General features: G+C 38.6%; 4 protein-coding genes across 6 annotated transcripts; 1 reads left to right on the top strand and 3 right to left on the bottom strand.

Annotated features, from left to right (window-relative positions):
• Window positions 1-2,360: 2,360 nt before the first annotated feature.
• LOC108603659 lies at window positions 2,361-3,257 on the bottom strand. The gene has a single exon (XM_017992646.2). The coding sequence runs from the start codon at window positions 2,987-2,989 to the stop codon at window positions 2,438-2,440; it is 552 nt and encodes a 183-aa protein (XP_017848135.2). The 5' UTR covers window positions 2,990-3,257; the 3' UTR covers window positions 2,361-2,437.
• A 1,429-nt stretch (window positions 3,258-4,686) lies between these two features.
• LOC108596185 lies at window positions 4,687-5,757 on the top strand. The gene has a single exon (XM_017981703.1). The coding sequence runs from the start codon at window positions 4,871-4,873 to the stop codon at window positions 5,738-5,740; it is 870 nt and encodes a 289-aa protein (XP_017837192.1). The 5' UTR covers window positions 4,687-4,870; the 3' UTR covers window positions 5,741-5,757.
• Window positions 5,758-5,798: 41 nt separating this feature from the next.
• On the bottom strand, window positions 5,799-7,908 carry LOC108596195 (glucosamine-6-phosphate isomerase). Of its 3 annotated transcripts, XM_033294287.1 has the most exons (5): window positions 7,822-7,908; window positions 7,415-7,523; window positions 6,682-7,351; window positions 6,438-6,491; window positions 5,799-5,956 (listed from the first exon to the last, which is right to left on the bottom strand). In XM_033294287.1, exons 2-4 carry the CDS (start codon window positions 7,510-7,512, stop codon window positions 6,444-6,446), a joined length of 816 nt encoding a protein of 271 aa, XP_033150178.1. In that variant the 5' UTR covers window positions 7,513-7,523; window positions 7,822-7,908; the 3' UTR covers window positions 5,799-5,956; window positions 6,438-6,443. The 3 variants fall into 3 exon arrangements, with proteins under 3 accessions (XP_033150178.1, XP_017837210.1, XP_017837202.1); XM_017981721.2 differs by lacking the exon at window positions 6,438-6,491; XM_017981713.2 differs by lacking the exon at window positions 6,438-6,491 and having other exon boundaries at window positions 7,415-7,520.
• A 1,687-nt stretch (window positions 7,909-9,595) lies between these two features.
• Window positions 9,596-12,413, bottom strand: LOC108594360 (lamin Dm0). The gene is made up of 5 exons (XM_017979518.2): window positions 12,323-12,413; window positions 11,744-11,803; window positions 11,165-11,639; window positions 10,402-11,105; window positions 9,596-10,343 (listed from the first exon to the last, which is right to left on the bottom strand). The coding sequence occupies exons 3-5, from the start codon at window positions 11,622-11,624 to the stop codon at window positions 9,651-9,653; spliced, it is 1,857 nt and encodes a 618-aa protein (XP_017835007.1). The 5' UTR covers window positions 11,625-11,639; window positions 11,744-11,803; window positions 12,323-12,413; the 3' UTR covers window positions 9,596-9,650.
• Between the last annotated feature and the right edge of the window lie 296 nt (window positions 12,414-12,709).

Genomic DNA, 12,709 nt, shown 5'->3' with positions numbered 1-12,709 from the left:
CACTAACTATTTTTTAGCATGTAAACAATATTTGTTCTCTTTGTGTTCTTTTTTTTAGTTTTTATTTGTTCACATTTATTTTTGTTTGCATTAAAAAACTTCGCACGTTTCATAATTTTTGCACAATAATAAGCCAATAAATTAATATGATGCTTGCGCTGTTGTTTTGCAAGTTTGAAATAAAAATGTATTGCTTGCAGCTGCCACACAGCTGCATTGTCTTGCAACATTTATTTATCGCTTTACACACTTAGGCATGACCAATTAATTAGCTAGCAACACACACTGACTAAATTCAAATCAACGTTACGAGTCGTAAGCACATCGAAGTAGTTGCCACAAAGCTCGTTGTTGTCGCGTTGAAAATCGCGTTGCAAGTACCGTTCCCAAAGCACTTCGGTGTAGCAATGAAATTGAAACCGGCAGTGCGACAACTGAAAACCAAACCGCAAACCTTACCAATTCGCACGAGAAAAGTTTTCGTCACCATGTCGGCTGTCATCGTCAAGCTTCGTGTGCCCCTCATGTGGAAACACCCGTGGGGGAGTTTTCCCTCTTGTTTGCTTATCAGCATTGAATCCCACTCTGTTTTTAGCCACCAGCCACCCACCTATAGCTGCGATAACCATAGGCTGTAGTCTAGGCATGATTTCATCTATGTCGTTTGGAAGACTGAAACACGATCTGCTCTGCATGCTGCAGTCGACAGCTCAAACAACAAAATATTTACACATGCATTCATAACGTTTGCTTCTTCTTTATCTATGATTATACGGGGGGGCAAGGGTTGTCTATCCCAGTAGTTTTCATTTGTTTGCCAACCAACCAAATTATGTGCTTAAGTTCAGGCAGCGTATTTTTCTTCATATTTAAGTGTGTACTTATCTCAAGTAAACAATACATTAGCTTAACCTATGCACTTTGTATCAAAACCAACAAAATATGATAATTCAAATTATAAAAATAAAAAACAACTTTAAAAATAAATGTTACAAATTGCTATTATTTGTAATATCTTATTCTGCTGGCTTATGCTCTTTAATACTACGCCAGACAATCATCATTGTATTTTTACATTTTATTATTGCAGTAAATACTGCACATATTCTGTTTTAAGTTTTAATAATGTGTTTTACTTAAAGTCACAGCAATCATCCTTTGAACTTGTTCCAAAAACGTGTTTCTTAAGCACAGCCATTTAGCTACAATTAGAAAAAATGCAGCTGCAATTATTGCTCGAATTACATATTTGCATGTAGAGCTTTTAATAAATATTCTCCATAATTATAATTATGCTATTTGCTATCCTAGCAGCCAGCATGTTCACATCCTCACGCACTTCTTCTCGCATATGAAGTGCTTGGCATAGAGCGAGAGAGAAGAGAGAGAGAGAGACACGAGACGTGTGGGCAGCGTTTTAACTTAAAGCTGAGCGCTTAAGTAAGCCTGACACAAATTCCCTTTCAACTTTGCTGAGCATAACAAGCGCTCAAGTGTTGCCTCAAAATGGCACACAGATGCTTATGCCCAAGCCCCCCTTTAACTCTAACCATAACTTCATATAGCAATTTGAAATTCCTAGCTGTGCCAAATGAAATGATGACATGGTATGGCATTCAACAATTCAACTTGCAAGTGCCTCAAGCCGGGGTGGCCCCAAAACAATGCGTGGCGTCCAAGCGGGCAAACAACAAAGCATTTGCCACATGCCACTCTCTCTTACCACATGAGTCCAAATGAAAGGTTCGCCGGCTGTTAATTGCTAAGCGTTAAGTACTTATTTTATTTTAATTAAATTTTTTCCATAGAAGCTCAAATATTGCACGTTTGGCATAACGATCTAACTACCCTGCATATATTTTCAATAATTTGCTGTGGTATTTGGTAATTTTTATATTCAGTTTTTGCAGGCTTTTGTTAGTGTAACTAATTCGAATAAGTTAAGGCCATAAATAACAAAGACTTGAAGGCAATTTAAAGAAGAAGAAATAAATGCGTGAACATATATTTAAAAAGTAAATATAAAATTTCCATTAAATAAATTAAAAACAATTTTATATATTGATATTATGCCTTATTGGTTTTATGTCAATTATCGCTCTAACTTCAAATATTCTAATTTTTTTGCCCACAAAAAACACAGACAAAATGTCAAATAAATCGCTAAAGGTCGGTTGCTCATGACCCTAGAGTTGGGCCAGAAGTCTGCGCATTTGGCAATCAATTAGCGATTTTAATTATGCAATAAGGGTAACGAGGTCGTCCTGGGAGTCGCAGCGCATTGAACTTTGCGTTCAGTTTGTTGGTCAAATGGTCAAACAAATGTCAGTAAAGTAGTTTAAATTTAAATTTGTGACAGTTTAATTTCGATAAAAAAGAAAACAAAATAAATAGTAGTACAATTAGAATTACATTCAAAAGCAAAGAGGGTTTGAACTCAATAGAAAGAGCGCTGTTTATCCTTGTTGCTAGGTTTTTTGGATGAAATGAGCGTTCGGCGTTTCAAACGCTTCAACTTTTTCTTCTCGCGCTTTTTAAGCTTCTCCTGTGCCAACTCCAAAATCGTATCACGCAGCGTTAATCTGTAATTCATCAGATTCTGCAGCTCCGTACTTAAAGCCTTCGACAAGGGCGGGAAGTTCTCGTTATAAACAAAGTCCAACTCATCTTCATCGTCGGTAAGCATGGCCAGCTGTGCATCCACCCAGGAGGTGTCCGTATTAAGCGTTTGCTTTGTGTACTCAACTTGATATTGCTGCTGCTTCTGCTTGAGCAGCTCCTCTGTCAACAGCAGCTTGGAAGTGGCCCATTTGACTTTTTGATGCGCCTTCAAACCAATTTGTTGCCTATATTGAAACAATTGCAATGTAACATTCACCTTGTCCCTGTCATCCTCCTCCTGCTCCTTTGTGCATTTCTGAGTCTCCCCAATGCTTGTAATTTCCTCGTTCAGCTCGTTTTCTTGTGTGGCATGCAATGAGTTGCCCATTATGCTTCTAGTTGCTCAATCAGCTAAATTCTATCTGACAGCTGCAAATCCTATGCACGGCTTTTTATTTATCAAAAATGTTAAAGTTCGGAGCCTTCAGGTAAACTTTTATTGGCAACACCTGGCTTTAACCAAAAGGCAAAAGTTAAATTTTTCTATGCTGCCTCAAATTTTCCGCGGGCCCTTTTAAAACTGAATTTGTAACTACCTGAACAATCAGTTTAACCTAGAGCTCAACCTATTGGTCCATGTTCACCTACTTAGTTTGAAAGCAGGTAACTTAATAATACCTAACATATTGTTTTTCCTTTATAGCCTTCTTTGTTTTAAGAACAATTTTAATTTAAGATAATAAGAAACTATATGTAAAATGGACGATAAATCCCGCCTCTTCTTATTGCTTACCTAAATCATGGCAAAATAAGTGAAAATATTTAGTTATCCTAATCCACATGCGGATCATTACTCGACAGAAAAATAAAAGTACAGTCTGCAGAACACTGCAGAGAAAATTATAATAAATTAGAATAATACGAACTATTAATAATTAACACTAACCCAGGTCTGATTGAGTTTTTGGGTTTTACCCAATCCTTGCGACGAATGTTGGGTATGTTTAACACTCCCAATATAAGCTTATGAAATTTAAAAACAAAAACAGAATTTTTTAAATTTAATTTTAAATATTTTTCTTTATTGTCGACTGTTCATAGTTGACTTTAAATAAATAAAAAAATAATTGTATCCATGTTAAGAGTAGACCAAATAATTGTTGTAAGGATTGGAAAAAAAGTCAATCAGATCTTGGAAAATTAATAGCTAAAGAAGTTTAGATATAGTCTTTAAAAGATACTGCTGAGGTCTCTGTGCTGAAGTCTGCTGTTTTACCAACTGCTGATAACTATTTGTTCCCGACGAGTTTTGCTTGCTTCATAAAAAAATTACTTTATTTTATAATTTATTTTCGCAAGCAAACTTTATACCCAGCTAGTCAAGACAACTATCCGCATTTTAATTTTATAAATTTTTTTGTTTTTCGTCAGAGGTAATAATAAAATGCTGAATTCTAATAGAGAAAATAATTTTTTTCAAAAACCTCGCATTTAAAAATAAAAAACTCTATGCATGCATTAGATGATTCCATATGTTTATAATTTTTAAAACAATTTTTATCTTTTTTTTTTTTTTTTTTTTTAGATTCTGAGTAATCTTTATTATTATTTTATTTATTCACTGGGAATCGTTCAGTCTCGTATGAACATAACCTAGTGGGGACTAAAACTATATAACAATTACAACAAAGGGTAACTAGGAGATCTTGCGAGTAGGGAGATCGCTGGGGTGAAATTTTTATCTAAATCGTTTGGTTTCTGTGATCACAGTGACTTTTATTATTTCATCTTAATTCTAAACAAAAATTGCACGTACCCAACATTCCACTTTGGTAGTAGTCCAATCTAGAGTCTTTTGTGTCCAGGCACAGCTAGCTTGGGATAAAATAGCCAGCACAACTAACTAATAACACTATTGCATTGCTAACAATTAAAACTTAACTTAAAAAAAAACAGTGTTCTGACACTCTTGAAGAATATTAATTATATTAATGTCTACCTTTTGTTCCTTTTACCATCCACTATTACATAAGCCAAATATATTCCAGAAGGTAATTATAAATGCCAAACTCTTTCTTTCCCTGAAACTGAACTTAGACCTTCACCCAAATAAACTACCTGACCAGGTCCTGGCACACATGCTTGCTTGATAATGGCGTTCACTGAAGATCAGGTAAAATTAGCTTATATAGTTTACCTGTAGCATATATAAGCCCGTTGACATCTGTTTAATTGCAGCACTCTCTTCCAAGCGCCTGGACATCAAGACATGGATAAATCACAGCTGCTAATGTTTCGCACGGCGCAAAACCAGATGCAGAGCCAGATCATTATATTCAATTCGCCCATCGACTACGCGGATCAGCAGCTTATAGTCTGCCAGTATCCTAGCAGTGGCTACTGTGTTGTCTACAAACGAGATCACTATATTATAAATGCTGAGCCCAACTATTTGAGTCCAACTAAGCGCAGCTTTCTCAACGAATGCATAAGGCAATTGTATTTGATGAATGGATTCGCACACAATCTGCATTGGTCGTCCAGCAATTCGCCCAACAGTCGACAGGAGATTTGGCAACAGGTGGACAACTGTTTGCAGCCAGAACGTCTGAGTCCCAGGTCCGCCAGTCTGCAGCGTGTAAAGCGTCAGTTGTTCCGAGAGTCGCTGCGTCAACGCAAAGGCACACCGCGCTCCCGTGGCAAGTTGTGGGGCACGCAGGCCTTCAACTTTAAGCCGCTTCGTCAGCAAATTGGGCGCCACCATATTAGACGTGGCTACTTGGCAGCGGCTCGCCAAATAGTTCTGCGGCAACTCATACATGAGAATCTTAAACGGGAAATTATGAATACGACGACTGCAACCGAAGGCGTCATAAGAGTCACCGCTCAGCGTTTGCTTGCCAACCAAGCACGTGCGCCATGCCCGCTACATCCACATGGCCCAGGGAGCCACAAGCTGAGGAGTCAGGAAGCTTTACTGACGCAGCAGGAGATGCGGCGAGCTGTGCAGAGCCATCAGCGTATACTGGAAGAATCGGTGCGTTCGTTTTTCTATGCCAAGGAGCTATTTCGTCTGATTGAGCAACACGATGATCTTGCTCGCCAGGACAATCAGATAATGCGCAGTGGTTGCGCCTAAACAACGATAATTTTTTTTATAAAAAGTATAATTAAAAAAAAAATACATCTGCATTGCGTTAAATGTTAAAATTCACATAAGTAGTCTGTATAAAGTGCAAAATTGCTTTTAAAGATTTGAATAAAAAAATATACTGCTAATATTTCATTGTAGTTTTATGTGCGATTACGTTGTCTTCTGCTGTTCAATTAGTTTGGAATGTACATCCATAAGGCTCTGCAAAGACAAATTATGGAACATTAGTATCATCATATGTATCATATACATCGTTGTTATTCTGTCAGCTACCGTAAAATCAAATTTTAAAAGTCTAATAAATATCTAAAAGACTTGCCGACAAAGTCAATATTAATTACTCTTCAAAATTACTGCCTTATAAAATGAACAAATGGCCTCAAAGCTTTTAGTGGCTAAATTTAAAACTTTTTGCCTAAAGATCGTACATTTATTATAGAAACATTTAGTACCTATTGCATTATTTTATTTTACTAACATTTAAAAGCATTTATTTTTGTATAATTTCTAAAATAAATCAACTTATTATATTACTAACTTCAAAAAATTTTTGTTTTCTTGTATTTCGAGTTTACTTAAATTTGTAACAGCCTTTTGAAAAATTATATTAAATCATCTGAACTTATAAGCTAGTTTATGAACTTATGCAAGGTCACAACTAATTGTTTTGTTTATACATTACATTTGTTTATACAGTTTCCTCGGAGTCAGATTCACGTGTATCTCTGAGAATTCCCTGTGAAATTATCAAGGTAATGAGCATAAGCTTGCCAAATTTTCTAAAACTAGCCAAAACCCGTTACAAACCTAAGTCAAGTGGGTTAATATGGAGTAACTAAGAGCTTAGCCAGCACCTGATGAAGCCTCAAGGTTAGTAGCTAAAGCTAGCACAAAGTTGGGTATTAAACTTGCGACATGCGGCATACCTTGAAATACTTGACGGTCTTAACGCGCAACTCCAATGTTGCATCCTCATCGCAGATCATAAGAGTATTCGCATGTTGTTGAAAGGCGCTAACGGTCCACATATGATTGACGCCCTCCTCGATGGCTTTGTACAAAGCAAACGCTTTGTGTGCGCCTGTAATAAGTATCATAACCTCATTGGAGTCCATAACAGTGCCCACGCCCACGGTGAGCGCCTGTTTTGGCACTTTGCTCATGTCGTTGTCAAAGAAACGCGCATTCGCCTCCAGCGTATCCTGAGCCAGAGTCTTGACACGCGTGCGCGAAACTAACGATGAGCCGGGTTCATTGAAAGCTATGTGTCCATCGGGTCCAATGCCGCCTATGAAAAGCTCCACACCGCCAGCTTCTTTGATCTGCTGCTCGAACTGATTACACTCGGCCACCAGGTCAGCTGCGTTGCCGTCCAATATGTGCACGTTCTTGGGTTCAATGTCTATGTGCTTGAAGAAATTGTGCCACATAAAGTAATGATAGCTCTCCGCATGATCACGCGGCAAGCCCACATACTCGTCCATATTGAAAGTCTTCACAAACTGAAACGAGACCTTGCCCTGCTTGTGGAACTCAATCAGCTCTCGGTACATGCCCAAAGGTGTGCTGCCCGTTGGCAAGCCCAGCACAAAGTATCTGCAAGTGCGCTTATTAAATAAATATACATTTATCGTATTTAAAAAAGTAAACTTTACTTACTTGTTGGGACCGGGCTGAAAGTCATTGATGCGTTTTACAACATACTTGGCCGCCCACTTGCCCACCGATTGGCTTGTATCCAAAATAATTAAACGCATATTGCCACCTGCTTAATTAGAAAAAGTCTATAGGTAGTGTTCTCATTGCTTGCTTGTAGATAAGGGTCGAGATTACGGAAATCTTCTACGATACGAATATTTACTAGCACAGACAGCTCAGCAAATTTAAGAACGCACTTAAAATATGCTGATAATCATATTAACATTGAGCTCAACAAAATTTAGCTCAAAGCCAGCAGCTTACAGTTTTCATATGAAAAGAGAGAGCAACGCAAAACGAGTTACTGAGCAATACATGCACTTAATTTTTCAATATTAGGACGCTTGGGGTCGCCAGCAAGCACTCACCTGTAAAAATTTAAACGAAACTTATTGCTTTTTGGCAATTGTTAATAACAAAGGCTTGCACTCAAACGCCAACAGCTGTTTATCAAAAATGCGAGCTGCTCAATGTGCGACTCTCATTTTATACACCATGTGTGGTGCGGCCGCTACCCTGCAGTTCTTTCTTTGACCACCCTGCGCTTTATACTTGGACTACTTGTCTACAAATTTATCTTACTATGGTGGCTAGCCTAATTATTTTCACTGTCATTCCCTAGAAATCTGATAAAATTATTTAGCATTGAAAGAAAATAGTCGAAAACCTCAGCCAAGTGGATTGGATACATTGCTATGTTTTGACTAGTCAACGAAACCGCAGGGTTGCTCTTGCATTGTCGGCGCTCTTAGCGCTTAAGAGAGTTTGCAATCAAAACATACTCGCCAACAAATGTGGGTAGCCATGAAATACTTTTAATCTATGGTGTTATCAACAACTAATTGCGAGGCGTTAAGGTCTCAGCGGGCAGAGTGCAGCGTCAGTTTAGCTGCTGCAGCAGTAACAACAACTAAGCTATCAAGACTACTAAAACTCACGCACTCAACAGTTGAATGAACTTGAAAATGCGACGTGCGCTTGTATCTTATTATAACTTTCGCTCAAATTTGAGTGCAACTGAAAATATTCTAAAAATAACTCAGAAAGACCGACCAAAGTACTGCGCGATAAGCAAGCTGTATTAGTTTAGTGAAGAAACAGCTTTTTATCAAACATGTGTTTTTTTTATTAATAATTTATCAATTACAATACGCTCTTAAAATTTAAATTTCAATTCAGTTTCATATAAGTATGCATTTCTTTTCAGATAGTTATGGTGGCCACACCCACGCATAAAATTTTCAGGCAACTTTGAGCCGACAGACGCAAAACCGGTCCGATTTCGCCGGAGAATATATGTATGTATGTATAAAACAAATAAATTGAGCAGCCTAAAAATTAGACTCAATTTTTTAAATATATTATTGCAGGCTTTCTCTTCATGTACATACTATTTATGAGCGGGTTTTTTTTATTTTTGTTTTTTAATGTATTTATAGAAAATGTATTTTATGCTCTGCTTGTACAAAAAATATGCTTAAGATTAATATGAGTTTATGCTCATTTTAAGTAAAGTATATAGGGTGTTGTAATAAATTTTATTGATATTTTTGCGGGTATTCTTTTGTTTTGTTTGAATATTTGTTTGACGTTGTGCTTACAAAACTAAAATTATAAAATGTATTAATGTTTAAATGATGGTGTAATGTGTGGGGCACACAAATGTTTCAAAAATGCTGTCAACTCAGCATTTGCAAAGCACTTGAGTGCACAAAAAATACAAAACTCAAAATAGATTGGATTAAACATAAGTGCTCGTAAATTCTATGTGGCATAAAGACCATTCAATGTATAGTATATGCCATATAAAGTTTACGAAGCTTGTTAAATTTGCGCTTAATGAATAGAGAAATATTTTGTTGATTAAATGAATGAGTGAGACTGAGATGATATAAAGTTGAAAACACGTAACGTAAATTGAATTTGTCATTTGGGTAAACACAAAGAAGATTTAAGGATTACGACTGCATATCCAAAACATGTGGAAGAATGAGGAAAATTTGAAATAAATTAGTGGCGCTCTTTACTAATTAATACAGCACGCAGCATACATCTCAGTGTGCTGCGAACCACAAAAAATAACTTAATTGTTATGCTAACTGCTGTCTGTTTGTTTGTCTGTCTGTTATTGTTGATTTGTTGTTTTTTTTTTTTTGTAGTGCTGCTGCTTCTCCTTCTTCTTGTTTTCTCTATGCTCTTACATAATGGCGCACTTTTCGCCGGCCTGTTGTGGATCACCCTGTTGGTGATAGAGCTGCTCATTGCCATCAACAGCACTAATGCTGCGTCGGCGACTCATACGCGTCGAGGACATGTGTGTGGAGATGATGCGCTTGAGGCGCTCCAGCGTGGCAACAGCCTCGCCATCTCCATTTATTAGTGTTGTTTTTGTATTCTCGCCTGTGATCCATTTCTGTTGCTTCATTACAATGTTGGACGGCGGCTCGTGTGTGGCTCTTGAGTCGGATGACCAAACGGTTACACAGGCACTCGGTTCAATCTTAACGGAACGGTGGAACTTGTAGGTAGTAGCTGGACCGCCCTCATTTATGGAACGCTGCAACTGCCAACCACCAATGGATACTTCCTCGTTGCCCTTGTTGTAGAGCTTGACATATTTTCCCTCTGGGTCAATTTCCTGAATCTCCACATTGCCCTTGGAATTGGCTGTGATATAGAAATCGGAAAAACTGCGATCCTCAGACTCATCCACAACGGCACGCTTGCGTTTCAAATTCGAAGGAGTGCGACGCGATGGTGTAGCGCGTGTGTGGCGCAGGGATTGACTGAAGGATTGTACAGTAGCCGTGTTGGCAGGTGTTATATTAAGGCGTGCCTCCTCCCCCACCAGCAACTTGTCATAGGCAGCAATTTCCAAATCTAACGAGACCTGTGTATAAACAAATTGAAGTGTTAATTGGAGCTACCAAACTATCGATAATGCGTACCTTAATGTCCATAAGATCCTGATATTCCTGCAACTGTAACGCCATTTCTTCCCGCAAACGCAGTAGCTCCTTTTCGAGCAAGGCCATATCAGTGCTATGACGCTCACGGTCGTTGTCCAACTGCTGCTCGACTTCGCGTATACGTGCATTCAGCATCGCGTTTGTGGACTCTAGGTCATTGATCTTGGCATTCAAACCATCAATGCGTATGCGTGAATTGCGCAACTCCTCAATGCTCTTATGTGAGGAGTTGTGAGTGCGTGAGGCTGAGTCCTGCAGCGAGCGTATCTTAGCTTCATACAGTGCCTCGATATCTTCGCGGTTGCAACGCATTTGCTCTTCATATTGACTGCGCAGCTCCTGCAGCGACTGCTGCAGCTTAGCCTCATATTCCGATGAGAGGCGTCCATCGATCTCACTGTACTCGGTCTGGCGTATACGCATCGACTTGTTAATCTCCTGTATATGCACTTGATCCTTCAGCGAGAGCTCTTCACGCAGACTCTGTATGTTGTTCTCCAGATCAACGCGCGCCAAAGTTTCCTGCTCGAGATTTTTGCGCGAATCGTCCAACTGCTTGCGCAAGCGTTCTAACTCCTTCAGCGCCTCATTAAGTTCTTCAATAGCCTTCTTGCGATCATTATTGGCCTGATTATATTTGCTATTGAACTCGCTGGCACGCGACTCACAAATGCGGGCATTAGCTGCGAATTGGGGTTGGATTATTAAGTGTACAGCAGAAACTTGATAATTATTAACTTACCCTCAGCTGCGCTGCAATCCTTGGTCTTCTTGTCAAGTCGTGCACTCAACTCCCCATTTTCCTCCCACATACGCTTTGTATCAATTTCCAGGCGTGCACGTTCGCGTGCCGTTTCGTCCAACAGACGACGTGCCTCCAGCAGCTCAGCCTCATAGATATTCTTAATGTTAGTCGTTTCCCTGGTCACCGTATCACGTTGCGTTTGCACCTCAATGCTTAGGCGCGAGTTCTCTGTCTCCAGATTACGCACGCGATCGATATAGCAAGCCAGACGATCATTTAGATTCTGCAGCTCCACCTTCTCCACTAGACGTGAATGGCGCGTGGGGCTGAGTGGACTGGCGGCCTGACCCTGTTGCGATTGCGATGGCTGCGACTGAGGAGCAGACGGTGGCAACGGGGTGGAGGTATTGCCGGGCTGCGGCGTCGCGGTGCCAGCACGTCGGGATTTACTTGACATCTTGCACGTATATTTCTGCGGGTGCACACGTTTTGTTGTTTTTTTTTTTTTTTAGAAATAAATAAAACTACCACGTGAGAATACCAAACAATTCAATACGCACGAACTTTGAGACTGACCTTAAATTTGCTTGTTTTTAGCTCAAGTAGTTTTTTTTTCCGGCAATCGTTTGCTTCGACCTGATTAAAATTAAAGCAAGCAATTAATACAAAAAATTCTAAACTTATCTCTTAATTTTAACTTGTGCTCTTACAAATACAAAAAAAATATAACTCAAAAGCAGTTGAGAGCAAACAAGTTTCAGATGTGCTCAGAGAGTTATAAAAAAAAACTCATTTATGTCAATCGCACTCAAGCGACTGTACTAAAGCGAACGAATGAAAAAAAATTGAGTGAGTTTTTTTATAGCGGCGTTTTGTTTATGGGCGTGGAGCACATAAACTGCTATCAAACATATGCACATTCAACACATTTCAATGCAGTAAGCCCTTGCAATCATTAAAAGTTGTTTAATATTGCACAATATGGCGATTTTAATTCACAATTTTCGTTTAGACTTCGGCGTTTTGATGCAACTTCCAGGGGGTCATAGCCACTTTGAGAGGGAAACTTTAATTCAACTGCATACGCTCGCCTGTCGCTTCTACACTTTTACACCTACAAAAAAATATTTCCCCACTATCAATTAGGAAACTTACGTTCTCCTTTTAATTGGAAATGCTGCACAAATAAAGCAAATAGATTTTTAGACAGAAAACGCGGCCGACGTTTTTTCTTGCTTAGACTGACGCGATGTTGATGACAGTGTGTAATATACACAGTTGCTCATTCAGCCATTTTATAGCTAGTTATGTACTATTGTTACAAAATTTTGATTTAGTTATTATAAGCTAAAATCTTGGCGTAATATATGTACAGATGACATGTTAATATTATTTTTGTAATCGGTCTGTTCCTCATACTAAGATACTAATATTTCAAGTAGCTTACGGGGAATGGACTGTCGATTTACTTTTAGTAGTATATTATATTTGAATCGATAGAGAATTCAAACTGGTAACTTAACCAATATTACATATTTTGAT

The sequence above is a fragment of the Drosophila busckii genome, chromosome 2L (assembly GCF_011750605.1).
Source record: "Drosophila busckii strain San Diego stock center, stock number 13000-0081.31 chromosome 2L, ASM1175060v1, whole genome shotgun sequence".
Classification (NCBI taxonomy): domain Eukaryota; kingdom Metazoa; phylum Arthropoda; class Insecta; order Diptera; family Drosophilidae; genus Drosophila; species Drosophila busckii.
This window is presented reverse-complemented; position numbering and strand designations above follow the sequence as displayed.

Coding starts and splice junctions, on each gene's coding strand:
- LOC108603659 (XM_017992646.2), bottom strand. CDS start 2,989: ATGGGCAACTCATTGCATGCCACACAAGAAAACGAGCTGAACGAGGAA.
- LOC108596185 (XM_017981703.1), top strand. CDS start 4,871: ATGGATAAATCACAGCTGCTAATGTTTCGCACGGCGCAAAACCAGATG.
- LOC108596195 (XM_017981721.2), bottom strand. CDS start 7,512: ATGCGTTTAATTATTTTGGATACAAGCCAATCGGTGGGCAAGTGGGCG. Junction 7,352..7,414: donor TTTCAGCCCGGTCCCAACAA/GTAAGTAAAGTT, acceptor GCGCACTTGCAG/ATACTTTGTGCTGGGCTTGC. Junction 5,957..6,681: donor AGACCGTCAAGTATTTCAAG/GTATGCCGCATG, acceptor TTGTCTTTGCAG/AGCCTTATGGATGTACATTC.
- LOC108594360 (XM_017979518.2), bottom strand. CDS start 11,624: ATGTCAAGTAAATCCCGACGTGCTGGCACCGCGACGCCGCAGCCCGGC. Junction 11,106..11,164: donor GGATTGCAGCGCAGCTGAGG/GTAAGTTAATAA, acceptor CCCAATTCGCAG/CTAATGCCCGCATTTGTGAG. Junction 10,344..10,401: donor AGGATCTTATGGACATTAAG/GTACGCATTATC, acceptor GTTTATACACAG/GTCTCGTTAGATTTGGAAAT.